Source organism: Geotrypetes seraphini, chromosome 5 (assembly GCF_902459505.1).
Source record: "Geotrypetes seraphini chromosome 5, aGeoSer1.1, whole genome shotgun sequence".
In the NCBI taxonomy this organism is placed as follows: domain Eukaryota; kingdom Metazoa; phylum Chordata; class Amphibia; order Gymnophiona; family Dermophiidae; genus Geotrypetes; species Geotrypetes seraphini.
This window is the reverse complement of record NC_047088.1, coordinates 201,500,936-201,514,467: the sequence shown is the minus strand read 5'-3', so window position 1 is coordinate 201,514,467 and position 13,532 is coordinate 201,500,936. Positions and strand designations below refer to the sequence as shown.

The window sequence follows — 13,532 nt, the reverse complement described above, 5'->3', positions numbered from 1 at the left end:
CTCAAAGACTAGATATTTTTTTCTGTGAATGTGCCTAGGCTTTGGAACACAATGTCATATCTTAAAGAAAACCTTACACGTTTTAAAAGTTCCTTGAAAATCTTTTTGTTTAAAGATACTTTTGGCCTATAGCTCCCCCAAATCTCTATTGCAATTCCTCTCTTTTACATTCTTCTAATCCACATCCATACTATACTTTCCATATATGTTATCTTTCTCGTCTATAACAAATTGTAGTTCTATGCCCCTTTCCTTACGTACCAGTTAGTATAGGTGCCCGTTTTGTTTTAATGTTTTTATTGAGATTAGTTTTTTTAAGCTGTATGATACTTTATGTTCTTATATTTTTATTGGCGTATTTAGCTTAGAAACACTTGTTAAGCGATTTGATCAAATACTAATAAATCTTGAAACCTTGAGAGGCGGGTGGTGGAAAGAAACATTACAAGTTTTCAGAAATACCTTTACTAGTTCCACTGCAAAAGGAGAAAAATCACAACAATACAGAAAAACTCCTGGATTAGTTCTATGGAAAAAAAAGAGAGAAAAAAGTTAATGGTTAATACAAAACTATTTTCTATGCAGCCAATTTTATTAACAAGAATATTAGGAATTCTACCTAAAAATAGAGATGTGACTTTCATATCATCAAGAGTTACACTTATTCTGAAACTACTACAGTTTATTACAGCTACAGATTATTACAGATTACAGCTATTGCATTTTGCTAACTGTTCAGTTCTGAAATGGGTTCAAATCAGTTGTTTTTCAATGTCTTATTCATTAAAAATTGTTTTCACTTTGGAAACCATTAGAAGTGAAAAATGAAATAAAAGTCAAGTAGGGAGACAAGTTGGCAATGTTATTGCAGAGCATCGGGATGGAAGAGCTTTCCCAGAGCTCAGAATTAGTTTAAGTTTCTGAGCAGGTGTGGCCATTCCCATATATGTGATGATCTCTTTAGTCAGTTCTATAGCTCAAGAAGTACAACTCCAGTTTGCAGATAGCTTGAGGAACGACCTAGTCAGATAATGTGAAAGTTGAATAGATTTTGACAAACAGATTGCTCAGTGCTACTGAACCAAAAATACCATTTTCTACAGAGCTTATACCTTAAGTGAATCACTCATAGACCTTGGCGGTGCCGCTGTATGTATTAGCTTTCACACACAGACCAATTTCACCAAAATCGTCATTGGTCTACTTGCTAAATAAACTTTATAATCTCTTAAATATTTAAGCTTTATCAATACTTTACTCAAGTTAATACTCAACTTTAGTATTGACGCAGCTAGGGGACTCTAGATTCACTAAGCCCACCAATCGTGTCCCGACCAATTTGCGACCCCAACCCGGTTCACTAACCTTCCTCCCGATCCGATCCATGCATTCAAATGAGGAGCATTGGCATGCAAATGTAGGAAGGCAGCGATTCACTAAAGAATTTCAGGAACACTGACTGGGCTGCCCGATCAAAAAAGAAGCGACAGCTTTGGCGAAACATAGTTCTATGTCAGAACATAGTCCCCTAGTCGCATCAATACTAATGATGAGTATTAAATTGAGTAAAGTATTAATAAAAGCTTAAATATTTAAGAGATTATAAAGTTTATTTAATAAGTAGAAGACCAATGATGATTTTGGTCATGTTGGTCTGTGTGTGAAAGCAATACAAACAGCGGCACCGCCAAGGTCTACGAGTGCTTCACTTAAGGTATAAGCTCTGTGGATATGCTGTGGATATAGACCTTAAGTTAACATTGTGAGACTTTCAGTGCTTTGAAGGTGTGTATGAATACTAGTCCAGGCATTATTGTGAAAGTATAACACATAGACAAGTAACTGCTTTGCATATACTTTCTCATGAAGGCAGATCTGAAGAACTACAGTAGCAGTAGTGGCTTTTGTTTGATAAGTCTTGACTGTACAGTTATTGGAGGGATACAATCCTGCTCATAACAGAACTGAATAAAATATACTAGTCAATCAGAACATAAGAATAGCCTTACTGTGGGACGACCTGAGCTTACTATACCCTACCTTTTACAGCTATTTGACACTTATGGGCAGGTTTCTGGGTTTAAAATAAATCTAGCAAAGACAGAAATTTTGAATCTGACCTTGACACTGAGGTGGATGGGTTACGGGACAATTTTCCTTTTAGATGGGCTAGACATGGGATCAAATATCTGGGCATTTTTATTCCCTCGGATCTTGGGAGGCTATACGAGAAAAACTATTTGTCTATTTATCGCCGTATAAGAGCTGACTTGCAGCGTTGGCATGGACTGTGGCTGTCCTGGTGGGGCAGGATAGCGATCATTAAAATGAATGTACTACCTAGGTTGCTGTTCCTTTTTCAGACTTTTCCTATCCCGGTACCTTTAGGGGAACTGCGGAGACTGGGCAGGGAAATCCGTACTTTCATTTGGCATCGTAAGTCCCCAAGACTCTCCCAATCTTTATTGTGGGCTGCCCGGGATGTAGGGGGCAGGGAGTTGCCTAATCTGGTGTGGTACTACCAAGCAGCACAGCTGAAGTTAGTGCTTGATTGGGAATTGGGGGACCAAAAGAGTGGGGTACAGCTAGAACAGCGATACAGTGGTCTGGAGCCTCTGAAATACAGGCTGTTGACTTCTGGTTCGCAGCGTCCATGGATCCAGAGCATATCTAACCCTTTTGTGCAACATTTGGCACGGGTATGGACCCAGCTGCGTACTAAGTTGGGCGGTGGGGCTTTGGTATCTTCCCTGGCAGGTATACAGGCTGAACCTCTATTTCCCGCAGGCCGTGACAATTGGGTTTTTCACCAATGGTTTCAAAAGGGGATTCGAGTATTTCGGGATCTAATGGGGAAGACTGGGCTCATTCCTTTTACCACACTCCAACAGAAATATGACTTACCTGATGGTGATTATTTTGCCTATTTTCAAATTAGACATTTTATGCAAGCTCAGGGCTGGGATTCTGGATTGCCGCTTGATCGGGAACCCATAGAAAACTTGTGGTTGCTATTGCAGAAGGTTCCGAAACCACTATCGGTGATATATCAATATAGGAGGGGATATTCACCCACTACTTATTCTTTTCAAACGCAATGGGAGCGGGACTTGGAGTCCCGGTTGACTGCTAAAGACTGGGAGGTAATATGTAGGGAGGTTTATAAAGCCTTCTCCTGTGCTTTGGTTCAGGAAAACGCATATAAGGTCCTTACAAGGTGGTATTATACCCCGGAACGCCTGCATAGAATGTTCCCTGGAGTGTCTGACCAATGTTAGAGATGCGGCTCACGTGTGGGGTCTTTTCTACATATCTGGTGGGAATGTGGGGACCTTCAATCTTTCTGGAAGGCGGTGATTGGTACTTTGTCTGGGTGTTTGTGAATGTGTTGTGATTTCTCCCCAGAGTTGCCTTCTGGGTTTATATAATAATAGGGAGCATACTTGGCAGACTAAGTTTCTTCGTTGGGGTTTGGCGGCTGCTAAATGCCTCACTGCCAACCATTGGAAAAATAGAGAGGCCCCCTCTCATTCTACTTGGGTTAATCGCTTGTTATCTTTGGGGAAGATGGAGATAGCCATGGCCAAGAGGCGCCACACATATATACTTCATTTCCGCACATGGAGTATGTTGGAAGGGCTGCTGGATACACTTTAGGGGATCTCCTAGCATAGCACATAGCATTGTTGTCTGCTATGTGAAAGGGGAGGGTGGGGGGGAGTACTGTGGGGTAATTTGGGATGGGGAACTTGGGAAGGGATGGAGAAGACTGGATGAGGCTGATGGGTTTTGTTTTTGGGTTTTGGCTTTCATCGCTTCTCATACAGTATTATCTACCTTGTATTTGTATCTGCTGTTGCTTGTTCATTGCTGTTTTGCTTGTATTATACAATATCAAAAAATTTTCAATAAATACTTATATATGAAAAAAAAAAAAGAATAGCCTTACTGGTCAGACCAATGGTCCATCAAGCCCAGTAACCCGTTCTCACAGTGGCCAATATACACTTTGCCACTAGAGTATTAAGTATGTTGGGGGTCAAAGGAGATGAACAACTGCATAGACTTTTTGATGGGTTGTGTTTTAAGGTACTAAGAGCTCATTTGCAATCCATGGTATCAAATGACTTCTGAAGCCGATGTTTGTAAAGGTTAGGATAAAATGTAGGCAGCACATAAGAAGTGTGAATTTAGGATGAGTGCATAGACTACCTTACTGTCTTTTTGGAATCATACATCATTAAGGTTTGAAATTCACTTATTCTTCTAGTGAAAGTGACCACTACCAAAAACAGTAACTTCCTGGGTTTTGGGGTTTTTTTTAAGACTTAGTCTTATCAATTCAAAATGGAGATCTCATTAGAGATTTAAGGGTGACATTCAGGTCTTAGGGAACAGAAAATGTCTGTATTGGTGGTTGGACAAGAAGCTCCTTCATGAATCTAGAAATTATTGGAGAGTTAGAGCTCTGTCTATGAGAGTATGACAGGCTAAGTATGTGCCAAGATGTATTCTAATAAAAGAAGTCTGTATTTTTAATGGATATAACTAATGGGCAGACTGGATGGACCGTTCAGGTCTTTATCTGCCATCATTTACTATGTTACTAAGTCTGCCATGCAAAACAAAGATGGTAGAGATATTGAACTATGGTATTTGGAGGGCACTTAAAGGGGTCTTGCCCATTTGTAAAACACCAGATAAGAAACTTCTTCCAGTTAAAAGTATATGAGCATCTTGTGGAAGGCTTTTCTAGCTGCCACCAAGATGTCTTGAATTGAATGTACCTCATAAGGAGACAAATAAACAAAGCTCAGTTTCCACATCAGAGCAAAAGGCTTGAGGTTGGAAAGATCTACAACTTCAGGAGAAAAACCAGTTCTGCTAGGGCCAGTATGACTCTTAAACATCATGCTGTTATCATGGCATGGGGCACTGCGGTCAGATTTGTCATTTCCTTATGCCTACCTTATGCTTGGCTGCCTCTGGAAATTTTATCCAAAATATACTTTTCAGAGAATTTCATGAGGAAGCATTCTTTAATAGGATGTGTGAATAAGCATAGAAGGACAAGGTCTACTCTATGACTAGAACCCCTTGAGGTAGTTGAGCTAGAGATGGGCACATTGAGCAGTAGGGGGTAGTTCTGCATTTTCTCTAGTGGCAAACCAATCTATTTGAGTTTTTAAATATATTCTCTAGAATTTTGAGGACCATTAGGAAGGCTGAAGTATTCTACTGAGTCTGTCAATTGGTTTTGTTTCATCACTATATAAAGTTGCTTGGATGGCTATGCAACTGAGGTTCACAAAATCCCAAATTTGAGCTGCCTCTCTGTATGGTAAAAGTGACCCTATACCTCCTTGTTTGTCGACAATCTCCGGGAGCGCATTCCATGTGTCCACCACCCTCTGGGAAAAGAAGAACTTCCTAGCATTTGTTCTAAACCTCTGCCCTTTCAATTTCTCTGAGTGCCCCCTTGTACTTGCGGTCCCCACAGTCTGAAGAATCTGTCTCTGTCTACCTTCTCTATGCCTTTCAGGATTTTGAAGGTTTCTATCATGTCTCCGCTTCTCCAGGGAGAAGAGCCCCAGCCTTTCTAACCTGTCAGCATATGACAGGTTTTCCATACCTTTTATCAATTTAGTTGCCCTTCTCTGAACTCCCTCAAGTATTGCCATGTCCTTCCTGAGGTACGGTGACCAGTACTGGACACAGTATTCCAGATGCAGGCGCACCATTGCCCGATTCAGCAGCATGATGACTTCCTTTGTCCTGGTCGTGAAACCCTTTTTGATGATACCCAACATTCTGTTTGCTTTCTTGGAAGCTGCTGCACATGCTTTCATTGTTGTATCCACCAACACACCTACGTCTCTTTCAAGGTTACTTACCCCTAGCAGTGATCCCCCCATTTTGTAGCTGAACATCGGGTTCTTTTTCCCTACATGCATGACCTTGCATTTCTCTACATTGAAGCTCATTTGCCACTTTTTTGCCCATTCTTCCAGTCTCGCTAGGTCGCTTTGCAGGTCTTCACAGTCTTCCGTGGTTCTAACCCTACTGCAGAGTTTGGTGTCGTCTGCAAATTTAATAATTGAAATCCAAGATGGCCACCGCCAGAAAAATTGCACCAAAAACAGCCTGTGGAGACTGTTTTGAAGATTCAAAAACACAGAAACAGGGGTTTTGGAGGTGGGATACCTGTACCCTAACTCCAGAAACCTTCAAAATTGAGATTTTTTTGACCTACCCCGATTTCCCCATAGGAATCAATGGGGCTGTACTCACAAACTGTGTTGGTGCCTTCCTGCAGCTTTTCTGTGCAGGCTAGATTTCGAGGAAATGACTTTCTGCCTCAGATACTTCCAATCATCAGACTGCCAGTCAGACCAACCCAGATCAAGACCTCACCCCCACAGAACCTCAAAGCTTGATGGGGGTGGGTAAATATGCAGTTGGCGCCCTGATACTATGAGGGTTCTTACACAGGGCACCCACAGTCTGCGCTCAATCCACTGAGAAACTCAGAATATGAGCCGGCTCCCAGGGGAACGGACCCCTGAGCCCGGAAGACACACAGCAGGCTGGCTTCCGAGGTCCACTCGAAGGCTTCCCTGCAGAGCAGCAGTCCGGCTCAGCAGAAACTGCATCCTTTCCCAGGCATAAAATCCTAAAGAATGGGGTATCTGGGCACTGAAGCCTCAGTAAAATGAACTTTGAATGACAAAAAAAAAAAAAAAAAGCTAAGCAGAGTAATCAGAAACACTTCTGCACAGTTCACTTGCAGAAGAAAAACTGGTGGGGACACTGAGCTCTGACTCTATGTGGGAGATGTTCAAAGCTGTAAGTATTCTTACTTCTGCAAGTCCAAATCGCAGGGACAGATTGATCACCATACATAGACTCAGGAGTAGATTTAACAGAAACATACCGTATTTTTCGCTCCATTAGATGCACCTTTTTCCCCCCAAAAGTGGGTGGAAATTAGAGTGTGTCTTATGGAGCGAATACCCGCAACGCCCCCCCCCCCCCCCATTACCTATTTTTAGTGCGGCCGCCCTCCCTGACTGGAAAATGCACAACGGACGAAGATTCAATGCCCGACAACATGATGCACGACCTACTCCTACTGGAGCGCTGGTCTAGGACCTGGCAACTCAGCTTCAATGCCAAAAAATGCAAAGTCATGCACCTAGGCAACCATAATCCATACAAGACTTATACTCTTAATGGTGAGATCCTAACAAGAACGGTAGCAGAACGGGACTTGGGGGTGATCGTCAGTGAGGACATGAGGGCTGCCAGTCAGGTAGAGCAGGCCTCATCCAAGGCAAGACAGATCCTAGGTTGCATACGCAGGAGTTTCGTCAGCTGTAAGCCGGAGGTCATTATGCCATTGTATAGATCCATGGTGAGGCCCCACCTGGAATACTGTGTGCAATTCTGGAGACCACATTATCGCAAAGATGTGCTGAGATTGGAGTCGGTTCAGAGAATGGCCACCCGGATGGTCTCGGGACTCAAAGATCTCCCGTACGAAGAAAGGTTAGACAAACTGCAGCTATACTCGCTTGAGGAGCGCAGAGAGAGGGGGGACATGATCGAGACGTTCAAGTATCTCACGGCCGCATCAAAGCGGAAGAAGATATCTTCTTTTTCAAGGGACCCACGGCAACAAGAGGGCATCCCTGGAAAATCAGAGGCGGGAAACTACGAGGTGACACTAGGAAATTCTTTTTCACTGAAAGGGTGGTTGATCGCTGGAATAGTCTTCCACTGCAGGTGATTGAGGCCAGCAGCGTGCCTGATTTTAAGGCCAAATGGGATCGACACGTGGGCTCTATTCACTAGGCAAAGGTAGGGGAGGGTCATTAGGGTGGGCAGACTAGATGGACCGTGGCCCTTATCTGCCGTCTATTTCTATGTTTCTATGAAGCGGCGCCCTCAGCTGGCCAGCAGGCGACAGGCAGGCCCTGGCCCTCTTCCTCCTCCCCACCGCCCCCCACGCATACCTTTTTTTAAACTTCTGTTTGCGGCAAGGCTGGCTGGCTCCTGTCGCTTCCTCCCAGAACTGCCGGCAGCAGCCAGCCTTGCCGCAAACAGAAGTAAAAAAAAGGTACATGCGGGGGGGGAGCAGCGGGGAGGAGGAAGAGGTCCAGCGTCTGCCTGTCGCCTGCTAGCCAGCTCTGGGCGCCACTTCCAGAGAGAGAGGGCGGCCTGTCGCCTACCTGGGGGGTGAGGAGGAAGAGGCCATTGCCTGCCTACTGCCTGAGGGGTAGGGAGGGAGGATGGAGAGGTCAGGGCCTGCCTGCCTGTCAAATTAAAAATATGGAGGGAGGGAGAGGCCGGGGCCTGCCTGTCGCTTGCTAGCCAGCTGAAGGCGCCGCTTCCAGCGAGAGAGGGCGGCCTGTCACCTGCCTGGGGGTGAGGAGGAAGAGGCCGGGGCCTGCCTGCTGCCTGCCTGAGGGGTAGGGAGGGAGGATAGAGAGGCAGGGGCCTGCCTGCCTGCCCTCCCTGCCAAATTAAAAATAGGGAGGAAGGAGGGAGAGGCTGGGACTTTCCTACTGCCTGCCTGGGAGGGGAGGTGGAGGTCTGCCTGCCTGCTTCCCTACCTACCTACCTAGCGGTCTGCCCGCCCTGTCCCATCCCTACCTGCCTACTTGCCCTGTCCCGGCCTACCACTAGACCACCAGAGGGGGGACAGGGTACAGAGCTTGACAAGGAATGTGGGGTTGGGTGCAGAGCCTGGCAGGGAGAAGTTGGTTCAGAATGTTTTTTTTCTTGTTTTCCTCCTCTAAATTTAGGGTGCGTCTTATGGTCAGGTACGTCTAATGAAGCAAAAAATACAGTAGTTGTTATGACTCCATCAGTTCATTCTGGATACACAACTTCAGAAATCCAATTCATTTTCAGATCTCATCAATTCCATAAATTATAGTATATAAAATCTTTCATATGTAAACTCTTACATTATTTATAAAGTCACATTATGTAAATAATTAACATATAACCTCATATAATACAATTATTACTTTATTATTGAGATACATCCTCACCACATGTTATGTTCATATATTTTCTCAGGGTCTATTAGAATCCGTGAGCCGAGTGGAGCTGTTGGTCGGTTGCTACTTTGAAACCTACATGGAACACATCTATACTTCAAGCAAGGAAAGTCCTCCCTTGGGAATGAATTAGGATGCACGTTTATTTTTACTCTCAGCAGGACACCTGAAAAAAAAAGATTTAACTTCATGAGCTCTTGGAGAGTACAATAGAGCAGTGTTTCTCAACTTCTTCAAGCCAAGTACCCCCTAAGTCTAACAAATATCAACTGAGTACCCCTGCCCAAGCTGCACCCCAAACCTACCCAGGCTCTGCCCCTGACTCCACCCCATAATAATAGTACTAATTGTAATGCAATTTCTTCCATCCATTTTTCTCAGTAACAGCTATAGAAAAACAGAAAAATATAGTGCAAAATATAGACAGCAGATATAAATTCTCAAAACGGACACATTTTGATCACTAAATTGAAAATAAAATCATTTTTCTTACCTTTGTTGGCTGGTGATTTCATGGGTCTCTGGTTGCACTTCCTTCTGACTGTGCATCCAATATTTATTTATTTCTGCCTCCTGAACGCTTCCTCTCCTCCGGACCTCATTCCCTTCCCTAACCAACATCTCTCTCTGTCCCTCCATGAGTCCAACATTTCTCCCTCTCTCATCCCCTGGATCATACGCAGCATTTTTCACCACTGCCCACCAGCCCCATTTCACCTTCTATTACCCCTATCTAGTACCATGCCACATCTCTCCCTCCATCACTATGTCCAATATTCCTCCCCCTTGCATCCCTTTCAATCTGTTCCCTCTCCACCACCATATCCAACATTTCTCCCTCTCATCCTGAAGGGGATTGGACATAGTGATGGAGGGAGAGATGTGGCATGGTGCTCGAGAGGGGTGATAGAATGAGAAATGGCCATGGGGGGGTGAAAAATGCTGCACATGATTCAAGGGATGAGAGAGGGAGAGATGCACCATGGATCTCTCTCTTTCCCCACTTCCTTTGCAGCAAGGGAGGGAATGAGAGAAAAACATGTTGCCAACAGAGGTGGAGGAGAGAGGAATAAAAATTGGACTCATGGAGGGACAGAGAGAGATGTTGGTTGGGGAAAGGATTGTGGAGAGGAAGAATGCAAGAGGCATAAAGAAAGAGTTTCCAAGTTTATTATAAATGATATACCACCTTATCATAAATTTCAAGGTGGTTGTACAATAACAAATGGGGGTAATACAAATAATATACCATAAAACCCATCAACATAGAAGGACAGAAAACAAGACTCACGACTGGACAAACAGATACAAAAGGAAAAAAGGGAGAATGCAATAAAATAAGGGCGCTGGTCTTTAATCAGAGGGCTGCTGCGTATGATGGACCACTGGTCTGACCCAGCAGCGGCAATTCTTATGTTCTTATTTAAAGAAAAGAAAGGATACCTGAAAAAGGGCAACAGTCAGAAGGAAGTGCAACCAGAGACTCATGAAATCACCAGACAACAAAGGTGGTAAAAATTATTTTATTTTTAATTTAGTGATTGAAATGTGTCCGTTTTGAGAATTTATATCTGCTGTCTATATTTTGCATTATATTTGTCTATTTTTCTATAGTTGCTACTAAGGTGACATTGCATATTTTAAAGTCATCTGCCTTGACCTCTTTGTAAAAAAAACACTGAGTATAAATGATAATTAACAGTTTCTCTGTGTACAGTGAGTGTACTTTGTGTTTTTCAAATTTTGTGGTTACCATTATATATTAATAAGATTATATTGTGTGTGTATATGAAAAATGAATGGAAGAAATTGCATTACAATTAGTACTATTATTATGTAGGTGGAGTGCAGAGCTTGGGCGGGAGTACTCAGTTGATATTTATTAGACTTAGGGGGTACTTGGCTTAAAGAAGTTGAGAAACTAATATACATCTTTGGTCTTGGGCATCATCATTGATTCCACATTGTCCTTCAATGACCACCTCCAATCCTTGGTAGAAAAATGCTTTTTCAGCCTTCACATGCTGAGGAAAGTTAGATCCTGCTTCCATCAAAAACATTTTACCCTCCTTGTCCAATCCATCATCCTCTCCAGATTGGACTATTGCAACTCTATCTACTTAAGCCTAACTAAGAAAAACCTCCACAGACTCCAACGGATTCAGAATGCCGCGGCCAAGTTCATCTTCGCTAAAAGTAAATTTGATCCATATCTCCCCGCTCCTGGCCAAGCTCCACTGACTTCCGATAATCGCCAGGGTCCACTATAAATGCGCCTGTTTAACTTTCAAAATCCTATATGGTATCCTCCCTCCCTTTATCCCTCTTTCTTGGAATTCCTCAAACCCTAATACCACCAGATCCTCCCACAAATTAAAACTATATTTCCCCTCGCTAAAAGGCATTTCCCACACAGGAAAGCTAGGGACCTCCCTCCACTTCAAAATCACTAAACTCTGGAACAACCTTACCTCCCCTCTTCGGAACTTGAGCTCTCTCCAAGTTTTCTGCAAACATCTGAAAACCTGGCTTTTCTCAAAAAATGTAAGTCTCCCTCCAACTTAGGAATCAAGGAAACTCTTATATCTTGGCATCCCAAGTCCTCTAAATTTTCTTCACACTTCTACCTCTAACCTTCTGTTGTAGTTCCTTCCTATTTCTCCTACTGTAAACCGCGTCGAGCTCTACGAACATGGAGATGATGCGTTATACAAACCTAAGGATTAGATTAGATTAGATTAGATTAGATACAGACTGTAGAAGTTTGCCTGGCACTAGTCTATCTGTTCAGCTACAATCAGGGCACCTATAGAAATAACACCACCCAATAAAAATGGGACTTTTGCTGTATCTTTGCAGAATATTCTTAGAATCTGATTGCAGTTCTGAGATTCTCATGCTTAAATAGGAGCTTAAAGTTATTTAAGATTTTCCTTAGTAAATTATCATTGTTGTGAAATCAAGCCAACAAAATTATTTACACGCACATAGAAACTGCTTTGTAGACCCTTATTGGAAACCCATGAATGGTGCACACTGACCGCTTGTTCTATCTATAAAAGCTATAAAAACCGGAAAAATAGATTTTGGAAAAGATATTATTAAGAGACGCCGCAATAACCATGTGGAACATATCCATCAAATTAGAAAACACACGGAAAGAGGCAGCAAAACTATATAAACCGGTGATTAATCCCTACCTATAGAATTCTAGTTAAATCCAGCAGCTTTTGAATAAAAACAGAACAAGGGACGGACTGACACACTCAAATCGCAGAACAGCAGACAACAGGAATATAGGGGCAGACACACGAGTTCGGAAGGTATGGAGATGAAATGGACAACAACAATCTCCGCCGCTAGCGCGAGTAAAAAGGATCGACAATTTCAGAAGGTACCTGAGGAAACAATGGAGCTCAAAATACAGTAACACCTCCCCCCCGAGGAAGGAAACCACAGCGGTAAAAGGAGAGAGCCGAGAGATCTACATTCACTAGCGATTTGAAGCACTCTTATTCCACTTGCGGTACCTACGTCCTCCCCGACCGCTGTAATTGAATCTTCCGGCAGCCGGTCGCACTCGCTGCAGTTGGCCTGCACCCGGAAGTCGCCGCTCAGCAGCGATTTCCCATTCAGCGCCGTCCAGCTGGGCTGCTCCTTCTGCCTCCACCTGCACTTGCTGCAGGCAGCCGTTCACACGATGCACGTGGCTGACCCACAAGCCTTCCCTCTGACGTCGGAAAAAGGATTCCGGGTCAGCTAGGTGCCCCTGAAAGCAGGAAGGAGGTAACTGGGATCCCCCGCTGACCCGGAAGGTTTTCCTCCAACGTCAGGAGGGATCCCCGGTAGCAGTTGCGGCTTTGTCTTCTGCTGCGGAGGCCACAGGGCAGGCAATATCCTCGGCGGCCAGTGCCGCGTACCGCGTATTGAGAGACACTGACTTAGGGTGTTGAGCTGGTCTTGCATGATTATAATGCAAAAAGCTAGAATCCAAAATAACATTTTCATACAAAACTTTGAGTTCACAATTGGGAGGAAGAAGCACAACATAATTGTCAATCTTATACATTCAGCAAGGGTTTCCAACTGGCTTAATGTCAGTGGATTTCGTCCTTCTACCTAATGTGTAAAATTGGAATTCCTGTATATTAAGAATGTATTATGAAGGGAATCTATTATATAACCTATGTGAAGCTAACTCTAAACTAAGACACCATCAAAATTGAGTGGAAGGGAACACAACTCTTAAAGTACTATTGTGCAGTACCAGCAGGAATATGGAACCAGTAAGTCCATTCTCTTGCAAGCATACAGTCAGCCCTCTGGACCCTCGGGTAACTGCACCTCAGGAGATTTGCTTATCTCTATTACCATGTGTTGTCTTTTCTCTCAATTTTCCCAGTCTAGTTCTCTGTCTTTCTCATACATTCTCCTTTCCTCCTCCTCGTCACTTAGATTGCTCCA

General features: G+C 43.5%; 1 protein-coding gene and 2 long non-coding RNA genes across 7 annotated transcripts in view; 2 read left to right on the top strand and 1 right to left on the bottom strand.

Moving 5' to 3' along the window:
* Nucleotides 1–9,224, top strand: part of LOC117361616 — a 45,258-nt gene extending 36,034 nt beyond the window's left edge. The window contains exon 3 of one of the 2 annotated variants that reach the window (XR_004539697.1): nt 9,088–9,224. This is a non-coding gene — a long non-coding RNA (uncharacterized LOC117361616). The remainder of the gene's footprint in view (nt 1–9,087) is intronic. The other variant, XR_004539698.1, reaches the window with a different exon arrangement.
* Nucleotides 1–12,741, bottom strand: part of LOC117361617 — a 34,598-nt gene extending 21,857 nt beyond the window's left edge. The window contains exons 1-3 of the long non-coding RNA XR_004539699.1: nt 12,603–12,741; nt 9,060–9,234; nt 463–526 (exon numbers count right to left, since the gene is read on the bottom strand). This is a non-coding gene — a long non-coding RNA (uncharacterized LOC117361617). The remainder of the gene's footprint in view (nt 1–462; nt 527–9,059; nt 9,235–12,602) is intronic.
* Nucleotides 12,742–12,978: 237 nt separating this feature from the next.
* Nucleotides 12,979–13,532, top strand: part of DCAF17 (DDB1 and CUL4 associated factor 17) — a 99,350-nt gene continuing 98,796 nt past the window's right edge. For 2 of the 4 annotated variants that reach the window (XM_033947205.1, XM_033947206.1), the window contains exon 1: nt 12,979–13,354. In XM_033947205.1, coding sequence (XP_033803096.1) covers nt 13,346–13,354 — 9 coding nt within the window. In that variant the 5' untranslated portion in view covers nt 12,979–13,345. Of the gene's footprint in view, nt 13,403–13,532 lie in introns of all 4 variants that reach the window. The other 2 variants (XM_033947204.1, XM_033947207.1) reach the window with 1 other exon arrangement.